The sequence below is a fragment of the Hyperolius riggenbachi genome, chromosome 12, assembly GCF_040937935.1.
Source record: "Hyperolius riggenbachi isolate aHypRig1 chromosome 12, aHypRig1.pri, whole genome shotgun sequence".
NCBI classification, from domain to species: Eukaryota; Metazoa; Chordata; class Amphibia; order Anura; family Hyperoliidae; genus Hyperolius; species Hyperolius riggenbachi.
This window is the reverse complement of record NC_090657.1, coordinates 37430134-37444758: the sequence shown is the minus strand read 5'-3', so window position 1 is coordinate 37444758 and position 14625 is coordinate 37430134. Positions and strand designations below refer to the sequence as shown.

At 46.3% G+C, this 14625-nt stretch overlaps 1 protein-coding gene across 14 annotated transcripts in view; it reads right to left on the bottom strand.

Moving 5' to 3' along the window:
* Positions 1 to 14625, bottom strand: part of MAPT (microtubule associated protein tau) — a 222976-nt gene that overhangs the window by 71369 nt on the left and 136982 nt on the right. For all 14 annotated transcript variants that reach the window (XM_068263569.1, XM_068263579.1, XM_068263581.1 and 11 more), the window contains exons 2-3: positions 13226 to 13393; positions 229 to 315 (exon numbers count right to left, since the gene is read on the bottom strand). In XM_068263569.1, coding sequence (XP_068119670.1) covers positions 229 to 315; positions 13226 to 13393 — 255 coding nt within the window. The remainder of the gene's footprint in view (positions 1 to 228; positions 316 to 13225; positions 13394 to 14625) is intronic.

Below are 14625 nucleotides of genomic sequence, written 5' to 3'. Positions count from 1 at the left end.
ATATATGAACAGTTTAATGGAAATGACTGGAGCTCCCTTTAATAATTGTATTTTTATAAAACGATTTGATCCTAAACCAGCTTTCGATGCATGAATTGTATGCATGCTCGAATAGAGAGATTCGGTGCAGAAAAGCAGAGCGGAATATAGCCAGGATGTGTCAGTGCTGTACGGGAATAGTGCTCCTAGCAAGACACTGGCAAATAGCTTGGCCAACCTCTGCCTTACCGGTGGTGCCCTCTGGGGCCTCTTTGTGACCCTGGTCTTTTGCTGCTTCTCCATTGGCTAGATCCTCCTCTAGCACTGGGGACCCGTCTGTAAGAGGATGGGATAAAACAGTATGCATTAACTGGGATTCGTTGTATGTCTCTAGAGGCCTGCATAGCATTCTTATCATGAATTATAGAAATTGTCATTATTATTTATTGGATTTATATAGCGCCAACATGTTACGCAATGCTGTATAATACATAAGATTACAATGATAACAGGGTTGATGGACAATACAGGTAATGAGCAATAAGATACAACAATACAGGTAATAGTACAGTGCCAGATCATACAATGGAGTGGCAGTCCCCATAATACGAGTTCACCATATTCTGGGTTGAGTGTACTCATGTATGATACACAAAGAGAGGGCCCTGCCAAAGGCTTACAATCTAGGGGCAGGAGTGACACAAAAGGAGAGAGGCGCACTGAGAGGTCCTCGGCAGAGAGAGTTAGGGCAGCGTTTAGGTGAGGTAGGCCTCCTTAACTACTTGATGACCCACCCTTTACCCCCCTTAAGGACCAGCACTGTTTTTAGTGATCTGTGCTGGGTGGGCTCTGCAGCGGGGGGGGGGGGGGGCACCTCAAAGCCTCCCTCCGCGGCGAAATTCCCCCCTCCTTCTCCTACCTGCTCCCCCCCGGTGATCGGGGCTGCACAGGACGCTATCCGTCCTGTGCAGCCAGTGACAGGCTGTCCCCTGTCACATGGCGGCGATCCCCGGCCGCTGATTGGCTGGGGATCGCCGATCTGCCTTACGGCGCTGCTGCGCAGCAGCGCCGTACAATGTAAACAAAGGAGACATGTGTCTCCTACGTTTACATTTAGTCTGCGAGCCGCAATCAGCGGCTCGCAGGCTATTCACGGAGACCCGCTCCGTGATCTGACAGGAAACGGCCGCTCGCGCGAGCGGCCTTTCCTGATTAATTAGGGAGGCACCTGGCGACGCAGAACTGCGTCGCTGGTCCTCCAGCTACCACTTTGCCGCCGCACGGTATGAGTGTGCGGTCGGCAAGTGGTTAAAGAGAGTTTTGAGGGCAAGTTTGAATTGAAGGCGTTGAAGGAGGGGGAAAGCCTGATGGGCAGTGGGAGAGAGTTCAACAAGATGGGAGCAGCTCTAGTGAAGTCCTGTAGTCATGCATGGGAGTGCGAGATGCGTAGGGTGGTTAGGAGAAGGTTGTTGGAGGAGCGAGGTGTGTCCAGGTGTGTATCTGCTGACCAGGTCAGAAATGTAGGTCGGGCAGGACCTGTGTATAGATTTGTAGGCCAAATACTGGATCTTGAAGCTGATTCTGAATTGGATTGGAAGCCAATGGAGAGATTTGCATAGCGGAGTCATGGAGACAGAACGGTGGGAGGAGTAATTAGTCTAATTGCTGCGTTCATGGCGGATTGTAGGGGGGAGGGGATGTGGTTCTGAGGGAGTCCTGACAGGAGGGTGTGGCGGAGTCATGGCGGGCGATTCTGACTCACAAAGCGTGATGTTAATGCGATGCTAATAATTCCAGCTTGCATGCAAATTGTATGCAGCTTGAAACTAGACCAGTCAGCCAGATTCACTTAGGTCTGTGATGTGTCTGTGGTGTGTGGGCAGGCAACAGATCGTTCTCTGATCGGATTTGATGTATGTATGGGCAAAATCTGTATTGCACTGCTCTTGACTTCAGTCATCAAAACTTGTTGTGCTGTAAATTCTTGGAATGCTTTGATCTCTCTCTGCTAGCAGAAAATATAGAAACTGAAGGCAGAAGTCCTCTGTTATTGTTTCACACTGCCCTCTAGTGACAAGTGGCCATACATACACATTACAGCAGTACTATTTAGTAGGAAACAAATGTAACAAATAAATACAAAAGTGCTAAAATAAATAGGCCTGGAGCACTTGCAAGCCTCTAAATAAATTGGCTGATAAAGGGTTAGCTGTTACATTTTGGCATGAAAATGAAAAATGTACAAAATGTCAGTCTTTAAAGAAAAGAAACAAAAGCCTAGTGTAGGTTTCCTTCTGCTGTGGTTATCACTGCATGCAGCTGCAGCTTATCAGGCACACAGAACTTGTTTTCACATGAGAGTGTTTACACGTGCTCTCGTCATAAAGCGGAGAGGACACACCACCGCTATAAAGCAGCGTCTTCCCAGCTTTCTCTGTTCTGTGCTTTTACTAAGATGGAATTACAAAGCCGACAGGTTATGGGCGGACAGCACTCAGCTCCATTCCATCCACACTAAGTGCTGCGCAGTTCCCGTCTAACCTTTCACCCCCCGCATTATAAACTTACTGAGAAAGGAAGCTTTTCTAACGGACCTCAAGTTCATTAACATGTCCTGGAGCATCACCAGAGGATCTCTCTCAGGGCCAATCACAAACACCAGCGATTGCGATTTTTCATTACTTTTGTTATGCGATTGCGATTTTTCATTTGCATTGCATTTTCCCACCTAAAATCGCTCCAGAAAGCAATTGTGATTTGCGATTTACAAAAATGGAATTACTATAGTGGAAAATTCCTCTCATGATTTCTATGATAAAGTAGCAACCCTCGTTATAGACACAATAAAATTAGTATAGTTCCACCCCTGAATATTACAACAGGTCAATTCCAAACAGACATACAGTGGGTCATTTTTTAACCAATATTCTCTTATTTATTCTTCATTGAGAAGAAGAAAGGCCGGCACCATCCAACGTAATTTTCATGCTCTTTTATTTTTCCAATTCATTACAGCAAATACATAGCGACGTTTCGAGGATAACCTCTTTATCAAGCTCTTGCTGCAAGTAGAGCTTGATAAAGAGGTTATCCTCGAAACGTCGCTATGTATTTGCTGTAATGAATTGGAAAAATAAAAGAGCATGAAAATTACGTTGGATGGTGCCGGCCTTTCTTCTTCTCAAGTTTGAATGTCTGGAGTACTGCTGGACTAAGCCTTGGCACATCCCCCTTTTGGGCAACTGAAGGTGTGCATCACACTCACCTACGACTACTTATTTATTCTTCATTCACAGTTAGTGATGCTCAACCCCAAACTTGGATGAAATCCAGATAGTGGTTATCAGGATTTCATCCTGTTAAATCAAATCACCTGTGCGGGCTGGGCGGGGGCGGGGAGGTCAATCTTACCTGTCTGACGTCTTCTTAGATCCGTCCCTCAGCGCCTCCCACGATGCGGTCCAAGCAGCGGTCACCTGATTACAAACACTTCCTCCTTCCAGGTTGAAGGAGGAAGTGTTTGCAGTCACGTGATGCGTGTGGACCGCATCGTGGGAGGCGCCGCTTGGATCGCATCTCTGTCCCCTGTACCTCCTCTGTGCCCCCGTGTCTCCAGTGTCCCCCTCTGTGTCACCTCTGTCCTCTGTACCTGCTTATACAAGTTTAAAAGCCACTTTTTCTTTGAATTTTTTAAAAATCGATTCTCTCAAAAACTACAAGTCCAATTTGAAACCTTTTTTTTACTGGTTACCATGGAAACACAGATTCCATGCCGTTCATATCGGCGGGTCGTTCGTAAGTCGGGGACTACCTGCAGTTCCTCTTTAACAGTACAAAACAAGACATTGGCACCATATTAATAAGAATAACCAGCAGCAACTAGAGATCAAAGTAACCTCAGGACAACAAAACCAGGTAAGAGGTCATCTGAATGTTTGTGGAACCCCCATTACTTTCCATTATTTCACAACTTAAGCTACATACCCACGTCACAATTTCTGAAGTGATTTTTGCCACAACGTGGGTACATGTGTGCGATTAAGAAAATTATGTTTTATGACGTGCATCGATTATGACCGTCATGGCAGATTGGATCTTTAGGATCTCCAACGACTCCTGCGCAAAGTACCGCAATCATAGGAACTTTCATTTGCACCCGTTGTGTGCTACAGCAGGTAGGAAGATGGACCAGGGAACACTCATTTGTCAGGTCGCGTCACTGAGCATTCCCCGATTTATCTACCAGTGAGTAAGGGCCTTTACATTGTTCTTTTCTGTACTTTTATGATGGTGGCCACGGCTCATCCAAAACAGCTCTGGAACAGCTCTATACTCTTTGCTCGAGAATGGCTCTACACTCTTTGCTCGAGAATGGCTCTATACTCTGCTCCAGAACAGCTCTACACTCTTTGCTCGAGAATGGCTCTACACTCTTTGCTCTAGAATGGCTCTATACTCTGCTCCAGAACGGCTCTATACTCTGCTCCAGAACGGCTCTACACTCTTTGCTCCAGAACGGCTCTACACTCTTTGCTCCAGAACGGCTCTAAGAACAGCTCTATGCTCCAGAACCGCTCTATACTCTTTGCTCCAGAACCGCTTTATACTCTTTGCTCTAGAACAGCTCTATACTCTTTGCTCCAGAACAGCTCTATACTCTTTGCTCCAGAACAGCTCTATACTCTTTGCTCCAGAACAGCTCTACACTCTTTGCTCTAGAACAGCTCTACACTCTTTGCTCCAGAACAGCACTATACTCTGTGCTCCAGAACTATACTCTGTGCTCCAGAACTATACTCTGTGCTCCAGAACTATACTCTGTGCTCCAGAACTATACTCTGTGCTCCAGAACTATACTCTGTGCTCCAGAACTATACTCTGTGCTCCAGAACTATACTCTGTGCTCCAGAACTATACTCTGTGCTCCAGAACAGCTCTACACTCTTTGCTCCAGAACTATACTCTGTGCTCCGGAACTATACTCTGTGCTCCAGAACAGCTCTATACTCTTTGCTCCAGAACAGCTCTACACTCTTTGCTCCAGAACTATACTCTGTGCTCCGGAACTATACTCTGTGCTCCAGAACAGCTCTATACTCTTTGCTCCAGAACAGCTCTACACTCTTTGCTCCAGAACTATACTCTGTGCTCCAGAACTATACTCTGTGCTCCAGAACTATACTCTGTGCTCCAGAACTATACTCTGTGCTCCAGAACTATACTCTGTGCTCCAGAACTATACTCTGTGCTCCAGAACTATACTCTGTGCTCCAGAACTATACTCTGTGCTCCAGAACAGCTCTACACTCTTTGCTCCAGAACTATACTCTGTGCTCCGGAACTATACTCTGTGCTCCAGAACAGCTCTATACTCTTTGCTCCAGAACAGCTCTACACTCTTTGCTCCAGAACTATACTCTGTGCTCCGGAACTATACTCTGTGCTCCAGAACAGCTCTATACTCTTTGCTCCAGAACAGCTCTACACTCTGACTCTTACTTTGATGCTTTTACAATGAATAAAATGATGTGAGCGGAGTTCTACCTGCAGCCTCCTGCCATGAAGTGAAGGAATACTTCTGTGATTTGGTCTGTCATCTGGATTTAGCTCAGTGCTGGTAAGAGAGAGGGTGAGAAGTAGCAGGAATGTTGGAGCATCCGGCTCTCCTCAGCAATGTAAACCTGATTCCAGGAGGAAGTTCACGAGACCCAGCACTGGGGTATGAGAGCAGCAGTAGGACAGGGCAGGCATGGCCATTACTTTCTAGAGCACCTGTTGTGGTTTGCATACTGTGTATCCTAATGATTGCAGCAGGACTCCAGCAGGTCATGGTAGCTCTAGAAACTAGGAATCGTGCAGTATGGGCAGTACAAGCATTTATTCATGCTGGCAGTCTGTTCTAGTCTAGCGTCAATCAACATTATTACAGCATGTACTCCTTTGTTAAAGGATACCTCTAGCAAAAAAAAAAATATCGGCACAACTCTAGATAATCCAGAAGCTTCCCCCGTCCTCTTCCACCGCGCCGTTCCTGCACTGCCTCCCCTGAAAGACAGTCGACAAGCCCTTGTCCACGGCTCGTGTCTGTGCAGTAGCACTGAACTGCTCAAGCTCAGCCTTTTCCATTGAAGCCGGAGCAGAACTGTGCTACTGTGCAGGCTAAGTGCGGCCGCACTTCAGAGTGTCTCAGTCAGCGCTGGAACGCCTGATGGATGGGGGGACACCTCCTGAGGATCATGTCTAGGTAAGTATCTAACTTTTTTAAATAAAAAAATCTCCCACGACGATTAGCGATTGCACCATTGCTATTCAGCATACACATTTATTTATTGCATATTTTATACAGGTTTTCTCTTTTTTCTGGATTTTACTGTATTTTATATGTGTTATTAAAAGAGGTGATTTATATGAGGCAACATATGAGTGCAGGAGATTTTTTATTACTGAACGTTGCCAATTTGAATAGGATTAGTGGTATATCCTTTTTTTCTCTTTGCTGCCATCCAGGAAAATTCATTCAAGTGCGTTACCAATCTATGTACATATCATCTAACTTATTTTTATTTTAACAAACCTCTCAGGCTTGCTTTAAGGCAGAGTTTACCTAGTGCCTCGTTGTGAGTAACGTCATCTCAAGAACCCTTTGATGCATACATATCAGGGCTGTGGAGTTGGAGTAACCTGGAGTCGGTGGTTTTATAAACTGAGGAATCAGATTAGGATGATTTTTGTACGAACTCCACAGTCCTGATACATATTTCTTAGGAGTACTTCATACTTGTGTATATATTGATTTAAAAAACATTTCTTGATGCTTTTAACTGTAAATACTTATTTAGTTTAATGTATATATATATATGTTTTATCTTTTTTTTTCTCCCTAAAACTAAATAAAATAGATTGACTATGACAAGTTGAGGTACCTCCAGAACCCAACTAAAGTAGGCCCTGGTGTAAGTGTACCACGTATTGAGAACATTGGCTCCAGTTGGATCACACTGCTGTTTTGGGACCAGCTGAGTAACCTGTGAGGAGGAAACATTACACTCATTTCCCCAGGGAGTGTTCCTCTGATCCCCGCCGATCCTCTTTAGCCACGTGGATAACTCTACTCCCAGAATGCCTCTGTCAGCCACGCACAGCTCACACAGAGTGGGGCATCCATCCTGCAGCTGCTGGAGACATTATTGGAAAATGGTTAGCCACTCTCAGGGCTGGATTTACCATAATGCACGTGTCTACAGGCACCTGATGATGGAAAGGAGGCTCACTTCCTTTCCTGAGTGCCACCTCTAGCTTCTTATACTGAGGGTACCTGTAGCTACCTAATACTAAAGTGCACCTGTAGCTACCTAGGCTGGGTAGGGGAAGTAAGGGGGAAGTAAGGGAGAAGTGACAGCTGGGCCAGCCAGCACATCTGTGGTGCGGTTCGGCGGGGGTTTGTAGGTTGGTGGGAAGGTGAAGTCTAGGGTGCCAGGACATCTGTGCCTATAGGCTCCTGTGAGGTAAATCCAGCCCTGGCCATTCTCAAGGAGGCTCATTACCATACTATAGCACTGGTACATAGAAAGGGTGGGAAGCTGTGGCCATGGTGGAGGTGGCATAGTAAAAATCTGACAGGGAAACACAGCAAACACAGGTACTAACCTGTTGGAATATACACTATTTAGTTTCCCCGCCTCTGTGCCAAAAGAAAAGATGGCGCTGTCAAGAATGGCTTTGAGCTTGGTGGGTGAAACCAAAGTGATAATACGATCAATGATTATATGTCAAGAAAATGTAAAGTTAGCGTGACGACCAAAGTCTGTGATGCTCACTAATTTCTCTCTGTTAGTTTGATCTTTGGTTGCACTGCCACATGCCTCATACTGATTTCCCTCTAAGTGCTTGATGAAGGCCTGGAGGATTGGAAGTGGGCTTATGCCTGCGCTTGTACACAACATTTTACTGGCACATAGTTACTGAAGGACTGGTACTTCTAGCAGTTATCTATAACTATTCTCCATTAATATAATGCACAGCTAAGCTACACTGTTGCATTATTTAATATATGAACAGTAGCTTAATTGCCGTTTTACAAGCTATACCCCAAGGAGCTTGGGTTTTCTTGCTTATGGAAATAAGAGCAGAACCTTCTATGCATGGTGGTCAAAATCTTCAAATGTCTTAAGATACCAGAAGGTCACTCTTACTAAAACTGCATAAAATGACTAAAGGGGCCCATACACCTAACGATTTTCTCGCCAACATACAGCACATTCGATCACTGTGATCGAGTATGCTGTGAAATCGTTGCGCAAACGCTGACAGAACGCTCGTTCCCGTCGATCCGTCCGTGCAGTAGATTTTGCTCGATCGCCGGCAGGTCGGGAGTGCATTGATAGCGGCGTTCGAATGCCCGATGACCGACGCTAGCAGCAATACATTACCTGCTCCGCCGGCGCGTATACCCGCTCTCTCCGCTGTCTTCTCCGCGCTGGGCTCCGAGTCGGATGGCTTCACTGAACTTCCTGTCCCGGCAGGAAGTTTAAACAGGAGAGCGCCCTCTACTGTTCCCCGGATAGGAAGTTCAGTGAAGCCAGCCGGACTCAGAGCCCAAAACGGAGAAGACAGCGGAGAGAGCGGGTATACGCGCCGGCGGAGCAGGTAATGTATTGCTGCTAGCGTCGGTCATCGGGCATTCGAACGCCGCTATCAATGCACTCCCGACCTGCCGGCGATTGAGCAAAATCTACTGCACGGACGGATCGACGGGAACGAGCTTCCTCTACTGTTCCCCAGATAGGAAGTTCAGGGAAGCCAGCCGGACTCAGAGCCCAGAGCGGAGAAGAAGACAGCGGAGACCGGGGGACTCGCGCCGGCGGAATAGGTAATGTATAGCTGGCAGGGAGGAGGGGGGGGGGGGGGGGGGGAGTTCGGCAGCGGCAGCTCCACAGATGGTGAATCGATTTCATGCTGAAATCGATTCACAATCTGTTTGCAGTAAAGGCAGCCATACGATCCCTCTCTGATCAGATTCCATCTGAGAGGTATCTGTCTGTTGGTCGATCTGATGGCAAATCAACCAGTATATGGCCACCTTAAGATATAGTCCATACTCTGTTTTCAGCACTTAACTACCAACTGACAGGCAGATAAGGACGCCATAGAGACATATTACAAATGCAGATGGAACATTTCAGAAGCACAATTTTAAAGCAGCGATCAACCTACTAGTAAAGGCAGTACTAGTTTCATACATTCTTTTGTGGGGTGAAGAGGTATGTGGGGGTGAGGGAACAACATGCCTGTATCAGATCCAGTGCCACTTGCTTATGGAGTCCCACAGGGTTCTGTGCTATCACTGTTACTCTTTCCAGTCTACAAGCTCAGTGGGCAAAATAGTCCAGAATTATGGCCTAGGCCCTAGGATACCATTGTTATGCAGACGACACTCAACTGTACCTGTCCTTCAGGCCTGGCACACAAGACCCATCAGCATACATTAATGCCTGTCTTATGGAATTACAAAACTGGAAGAACAACAGTCAGTTGAGGCTGAACTCTGACAAGACAGAGGTGTTGGTAGTAAGCGGTTCTCATATGATGGAGTCCAAAACTCTCCCCACTTTAAACTAGCAATTGGGGGAGATGCTGTACAGCATAAAGACTCGGGGTGATCCTGGATGGAAAGTCAACACTCAGACAGCAGGTATCATCTGTCATCAAATCCTCATTCTTCCATCCGATATATATAGCAAGAATCAAACACCTTATCCCAGAAGACCTACCTGCACTAGTTCATTCATTTGTATCCTTCTGCCTGGACTACTAAAATGTCCTATTCATCGGATCCCCAAATAAAGTTCTGCACACCTTACAACTAGTACAGAATGCAGCAGCCAGACTCCTGCAGCTCACACTTTTCCAAATACTGCAAACTCTTAACTGGTTGCCAGTAAAATGGAGAATCCATTATAAGATCTGCCTGCTGACATTCAATGCCCTAAACTACACGGGACCCAAATACATAGCGGATCTATTGGAACTTTATGCCCCTCCACGCACCCTCCGCTCTGACAGTAAGATGAATTTGGTTATTCCCAGGATTCAGTTAAAAGCATTCGGTGCCCGGGCCTTTTCCTATGCAGCCCCTACTCTATGGAACTCGCTTCCACAATCAGTACGAGAGGCTCCTTCTCTGCACAGCTTTCTTTATCTGAGCCTATTAGACTGCTGAACGCATGGTCACATCGCTTTAAGTCTGCGGGGAGAAAAGCTCTATAAAAATATGAATTATTATCTTCAAATGGGCCAAAAATCAATAAATGAGTGAATTCCATTAATGATCGGGGCTCCAACCCCATTCACATGTAAGGACAACCAATACATTAAAGAGAGGCTAAAACCAATAATAACCAATTTTTCCCCCCAAAAAAATCACAATCAACATCGCAACGTGCTGCGATTGTGATTTTTTTTCCATTTAAAACGAGCATTTTTTTTTAGCTGCGATTCTTGCTGAATATTGAAGAATACAGGCCAATCGCAAATGCGGAAAAAATGCAGCTTGCGGAATGTTTGCGTTTGGCCTCCAGCAAAGCTGGAGGTGTGCAGTTGTTTAAATGACTTCAGAAGCTGTCCAATTAAAAACCCAAACTATCTCAGAGGTCAAGATATGACTTTGCTCTCTTATAATAGGCTGCTGTCCTGCTATGGAATACTGCGCAGTACTTCTCCTCTGCTTGTTATACGGTAGGTAGATCAGGAATCAGACACCACCGCAGTGAAAGATGCAATGTCATTCTTTAACTTGAGCAATGCTGACATACTTCAGGGCGCCTGTCACACCCAGAAAACCACTGATGTAGCAGAAAAAAAATGCTTAAAATAAAACAGCAGTAAAAAAATAAATAAAAAATGGTCTCACATCGGGAGGGAGCAAGAGACTGCAGTGGAAAATAATGAAGCAGTAAGCTCTAAATTAAATACAGAGACAAATCAATTAGGGATAACAAGTATGCAAAGCTGCAGACTTTCAGGCAAAAATAATTTTATATTGTTGGAAAGCAGAGGGAGGTTTTACTACTGGCTGGGAAGTTATTCTACACACACACACACACACACGTACACACACACGTACACACACACACACAGACACACACACACACACACACACACGTACACACACACACACACACACTGTACACACTGTACACACACACACAGACACACTGTACACACGCACGCACGCGCACACACACACACACACACACTAGTTCTGTAATTGGTTCCACTACGCCAAGGCCACTACGGACGCCACTACCACAGCTGTCACCTACAGGGACATCCCTTGCACGCTACTTGGCGTACTACAGCCCCCAGGCTCCGACAGGCCCTCATAATCGTAGAGTTCTTCAATGCCAGCAAGCGGGGCCATCGCAATATGGCTATGTTGAAAGGGAAGGGCAGCGCAAGCAGGCATTGCTGCGAAAAAACAACAGGGGGCGCCAGCAAAATGAAAACGAAAGAAGAAACGTTTAGTCTTTAGCCAGTGTATGTACAGGTGTTTTTTTTCTTCATCCTTCCTCTATGAAGGGCCCCTCATCACCAAATCCTTCCAGATCACCACTTATTTCCCTCAAGTCTCCTGCAATAAAATCACACTGAGGTTGCCAGCTGGATCTCTGCTGTCATCTAGATGAGGGCCGCCATGCCATGGCAGTAGCCCGGCCTCCCAGTATAATTTGTGGTAGGGGGCGGGGCATGACACACACCAATCACATCCAGGAAGGAAGGAAGGACGTGGCTGTTACAGCCACTAACCTCCCCCCTTCCATTTTGACCAAGTTTCTGCAGGTCTTTTGCAAGGTGACCTTTCTGTTAACCACAGTAAAATTTGATACAAGTGCACATTAATAACCCCATCCCGGGTGTTTAATAAGATGCAAATGATTCCAAGTCCATGCAGCATTATGCAACAGCTTGAATATGGACCAATCAAATGAAGCCTAGGTGGAATTTCATTGGTCCATTTTCAAGCTGCATATATTTGCATAGAAGTTTTACATAATCCTGCATGGACTTGGAAATTTTTTGCAGGTCACGCACTACCTGTTACAGCAAAAAGATGAATAGACGAGCCTCTGATGAGCTCATAATAAAAAACAACAACTTAAATTTGGGGGAACCAAGGAATAACTGAAAATACGACTGTGGGAGGGAGATCAAAGCTTGCCAATATAACACATTTTTATTGAGATAGTAGAGGGGAATGATGCTATAGCAAGGGAATAAAACACAAACAAAATGGGAGAGGTTGTTCCTATGTTCTGTATCCCTGTGCGGGTTCAAAGCTTTAAAAACCCACCCTCAATCTACATTGAAGGAACTGAAGTCGCAAGGGTATCAAGCATCAGCCTCCTGGGCACAACCATCTCTGATGACCTGACCTGGAGGGCTAACACCATCTCAAGAGTATGGGAAGAAGGCGCAGCAAAGACTCTTCTTTCTACACCAACTAAAGAAGTTCGGTATGGCCCAGGTACTTCTGAGATCCTTCTACTCTGCCACCATTGAGTCGGTCCTCTGCTCGTCCATCCTGGTCTGGTAGGCTAGCTCTACCGCTAGAGACAGATACAACATTCAGAGGGTCATCAGCTCAGTGGAAAGAATAACTGGGAAACCTCTACCCCCCTTAGACCTCATCTACAACACTAGACTGCTTGCCAGAGCCATGAAAATCACTGGCGACCTCTCCCACCCAGGTCACAGCCTTTTCAGTCGGCACAAATCGGGCCGGAGGTTCTGGTCCATCCCGGCCAAGACCATAGGACGAAGGAACACATTTTTTTTCCCCACGGCCATTAGACTCTTGAACTCTGCCATCTCCACAAACGTTCCCCCCTGTAGCCGTCTACTGACTGCCATCCGACCACGGCTGTTGCTGCCCTGATCACTTTTTCGCTAGAAGTGTCCATTAGTACCACTGTTTTTATCTTGTGTAACATGCTTCTGTCTCTGTAAACCTGTGTTGTCTTACTTCCTATGTCGTATTGCTTTTACTGTGCCATACCTCTTTGCCAAATCCAATTCCGGGCACGGTTCTGCCGTGCTTGGCGAAAAAAAGCGATTCTGATTCTAGTAAATCAAGGCGTACAGTTCAACTAGAGCTAAAAACGGTCTTGGCTGGAAGCTTTTACAACAGTGGATTGAAGTGTGTGTGTGTGTGTGTGTTGGGGGGGGGGGGACCGTAGGCTTTGCTCACCATCTCCATGTTGTGAAGCAGTAGGCAGCCTAATGACGCCCTCCTGGCCATGATCAGCGTTGTCCCCAGGCCGTCCAGAGTAGGCGTCTTGAGGAAAGTCGGCAGCGTGGTTCCCCACCGCGTTGTAGTCCTGATGATACTGCTCAGACATCCTGGAGCGAGGTGAACCTGCAAGAAACAGATCATCGTTAATCAAGAGTCAGAAAATCAGTGCAGACATCTTCGAGGGCAGCAGCACAGTACCAACACAGTCAGCCTGGAGGTGCTGTGATGCTGCAGACAATACCCAGACAATACATCTACACTGTACTGTCTGACTCACAGTGGCATCAGGAAGATCTCAGAGATGCTAATGTGCTTTCGCGAGCTTGGTTTGTTTCCCCCGCAGGGGACTGTCAATTACAGCCGAGCTGCCAGGAACCAGAAGGAGCGCAATGACTGCGCTGGGAGAGAGAGCAAGGAACATTCTCAGTGTCTGCAAAATGTAACACTGACATCATGCTTATTCATGTGGACACTCAGGTCGTGATTGGTTTACAACTTGCAAATTCATTCTACATTCCAACATGGGAATAAACCTGGCAGGGTAAGAGACTGACACATCTATGTGGTCACATGATCACAGAGGCCAAATAAGAATTTGTGTTGTGCACGGCAGGCCTGGATTTACATCATAGGCACAGATGTCCTTGCACCCTAGACCTCGCCCTCGGAGAACCTATAAGCTCCCACCAAACCGCAGCACATGTGTGCTGGCTGGCCCAGCTGTCACTTCTCCCCTACTTCCCTTGCCTGTCAAAGCTATAGGTGTCCCTTAGCATTAGGTAGCAAGAGGAACCTCAGTATTAAGTAGCTAGTGGTGCCCCAAACTGAAGGGAGATCTCGTCAGTGGAATGCCAAAAGCTGGGTGAGTAACTGCTCATTTACACTCTGCTCGGGACCCTGCATAGGAAAGGAGGGAGGGAGGCACGAGGAGATGTGAGTCAGCTGCCCTTCCATGATCAGGCGCCTGCAGGCACGTGCCTACAGAGCCTTATGGTAAATCCGGCCCTGGTCCACAGTAACTGGATTCAGGGAAACTACGAACTATAAACTAAATCATTTCTAGGTAACAGATATTCATACAGATTTTCGGCCAGTAGGGATGGTCAATGAGATGAAAATACTTTGTATGATTATGCAAATTTTGTATGCAAACGTATGAGTCTTGAAAAGGGACCCACAGTTTTCAGGGCAGGAACACACTGGGCAGAATCGCATATGCGGTTTCCATAGCACATAGTGGAAAACGCGTATGCGATTCTGCCTAGTGTGTTCCTAGCCTCAAGCTGCATACATTTCCTTACATATGAATATGCAATTAACTTTTTCTCCTGAGTTTTCTCCTAAGTGATACTGGT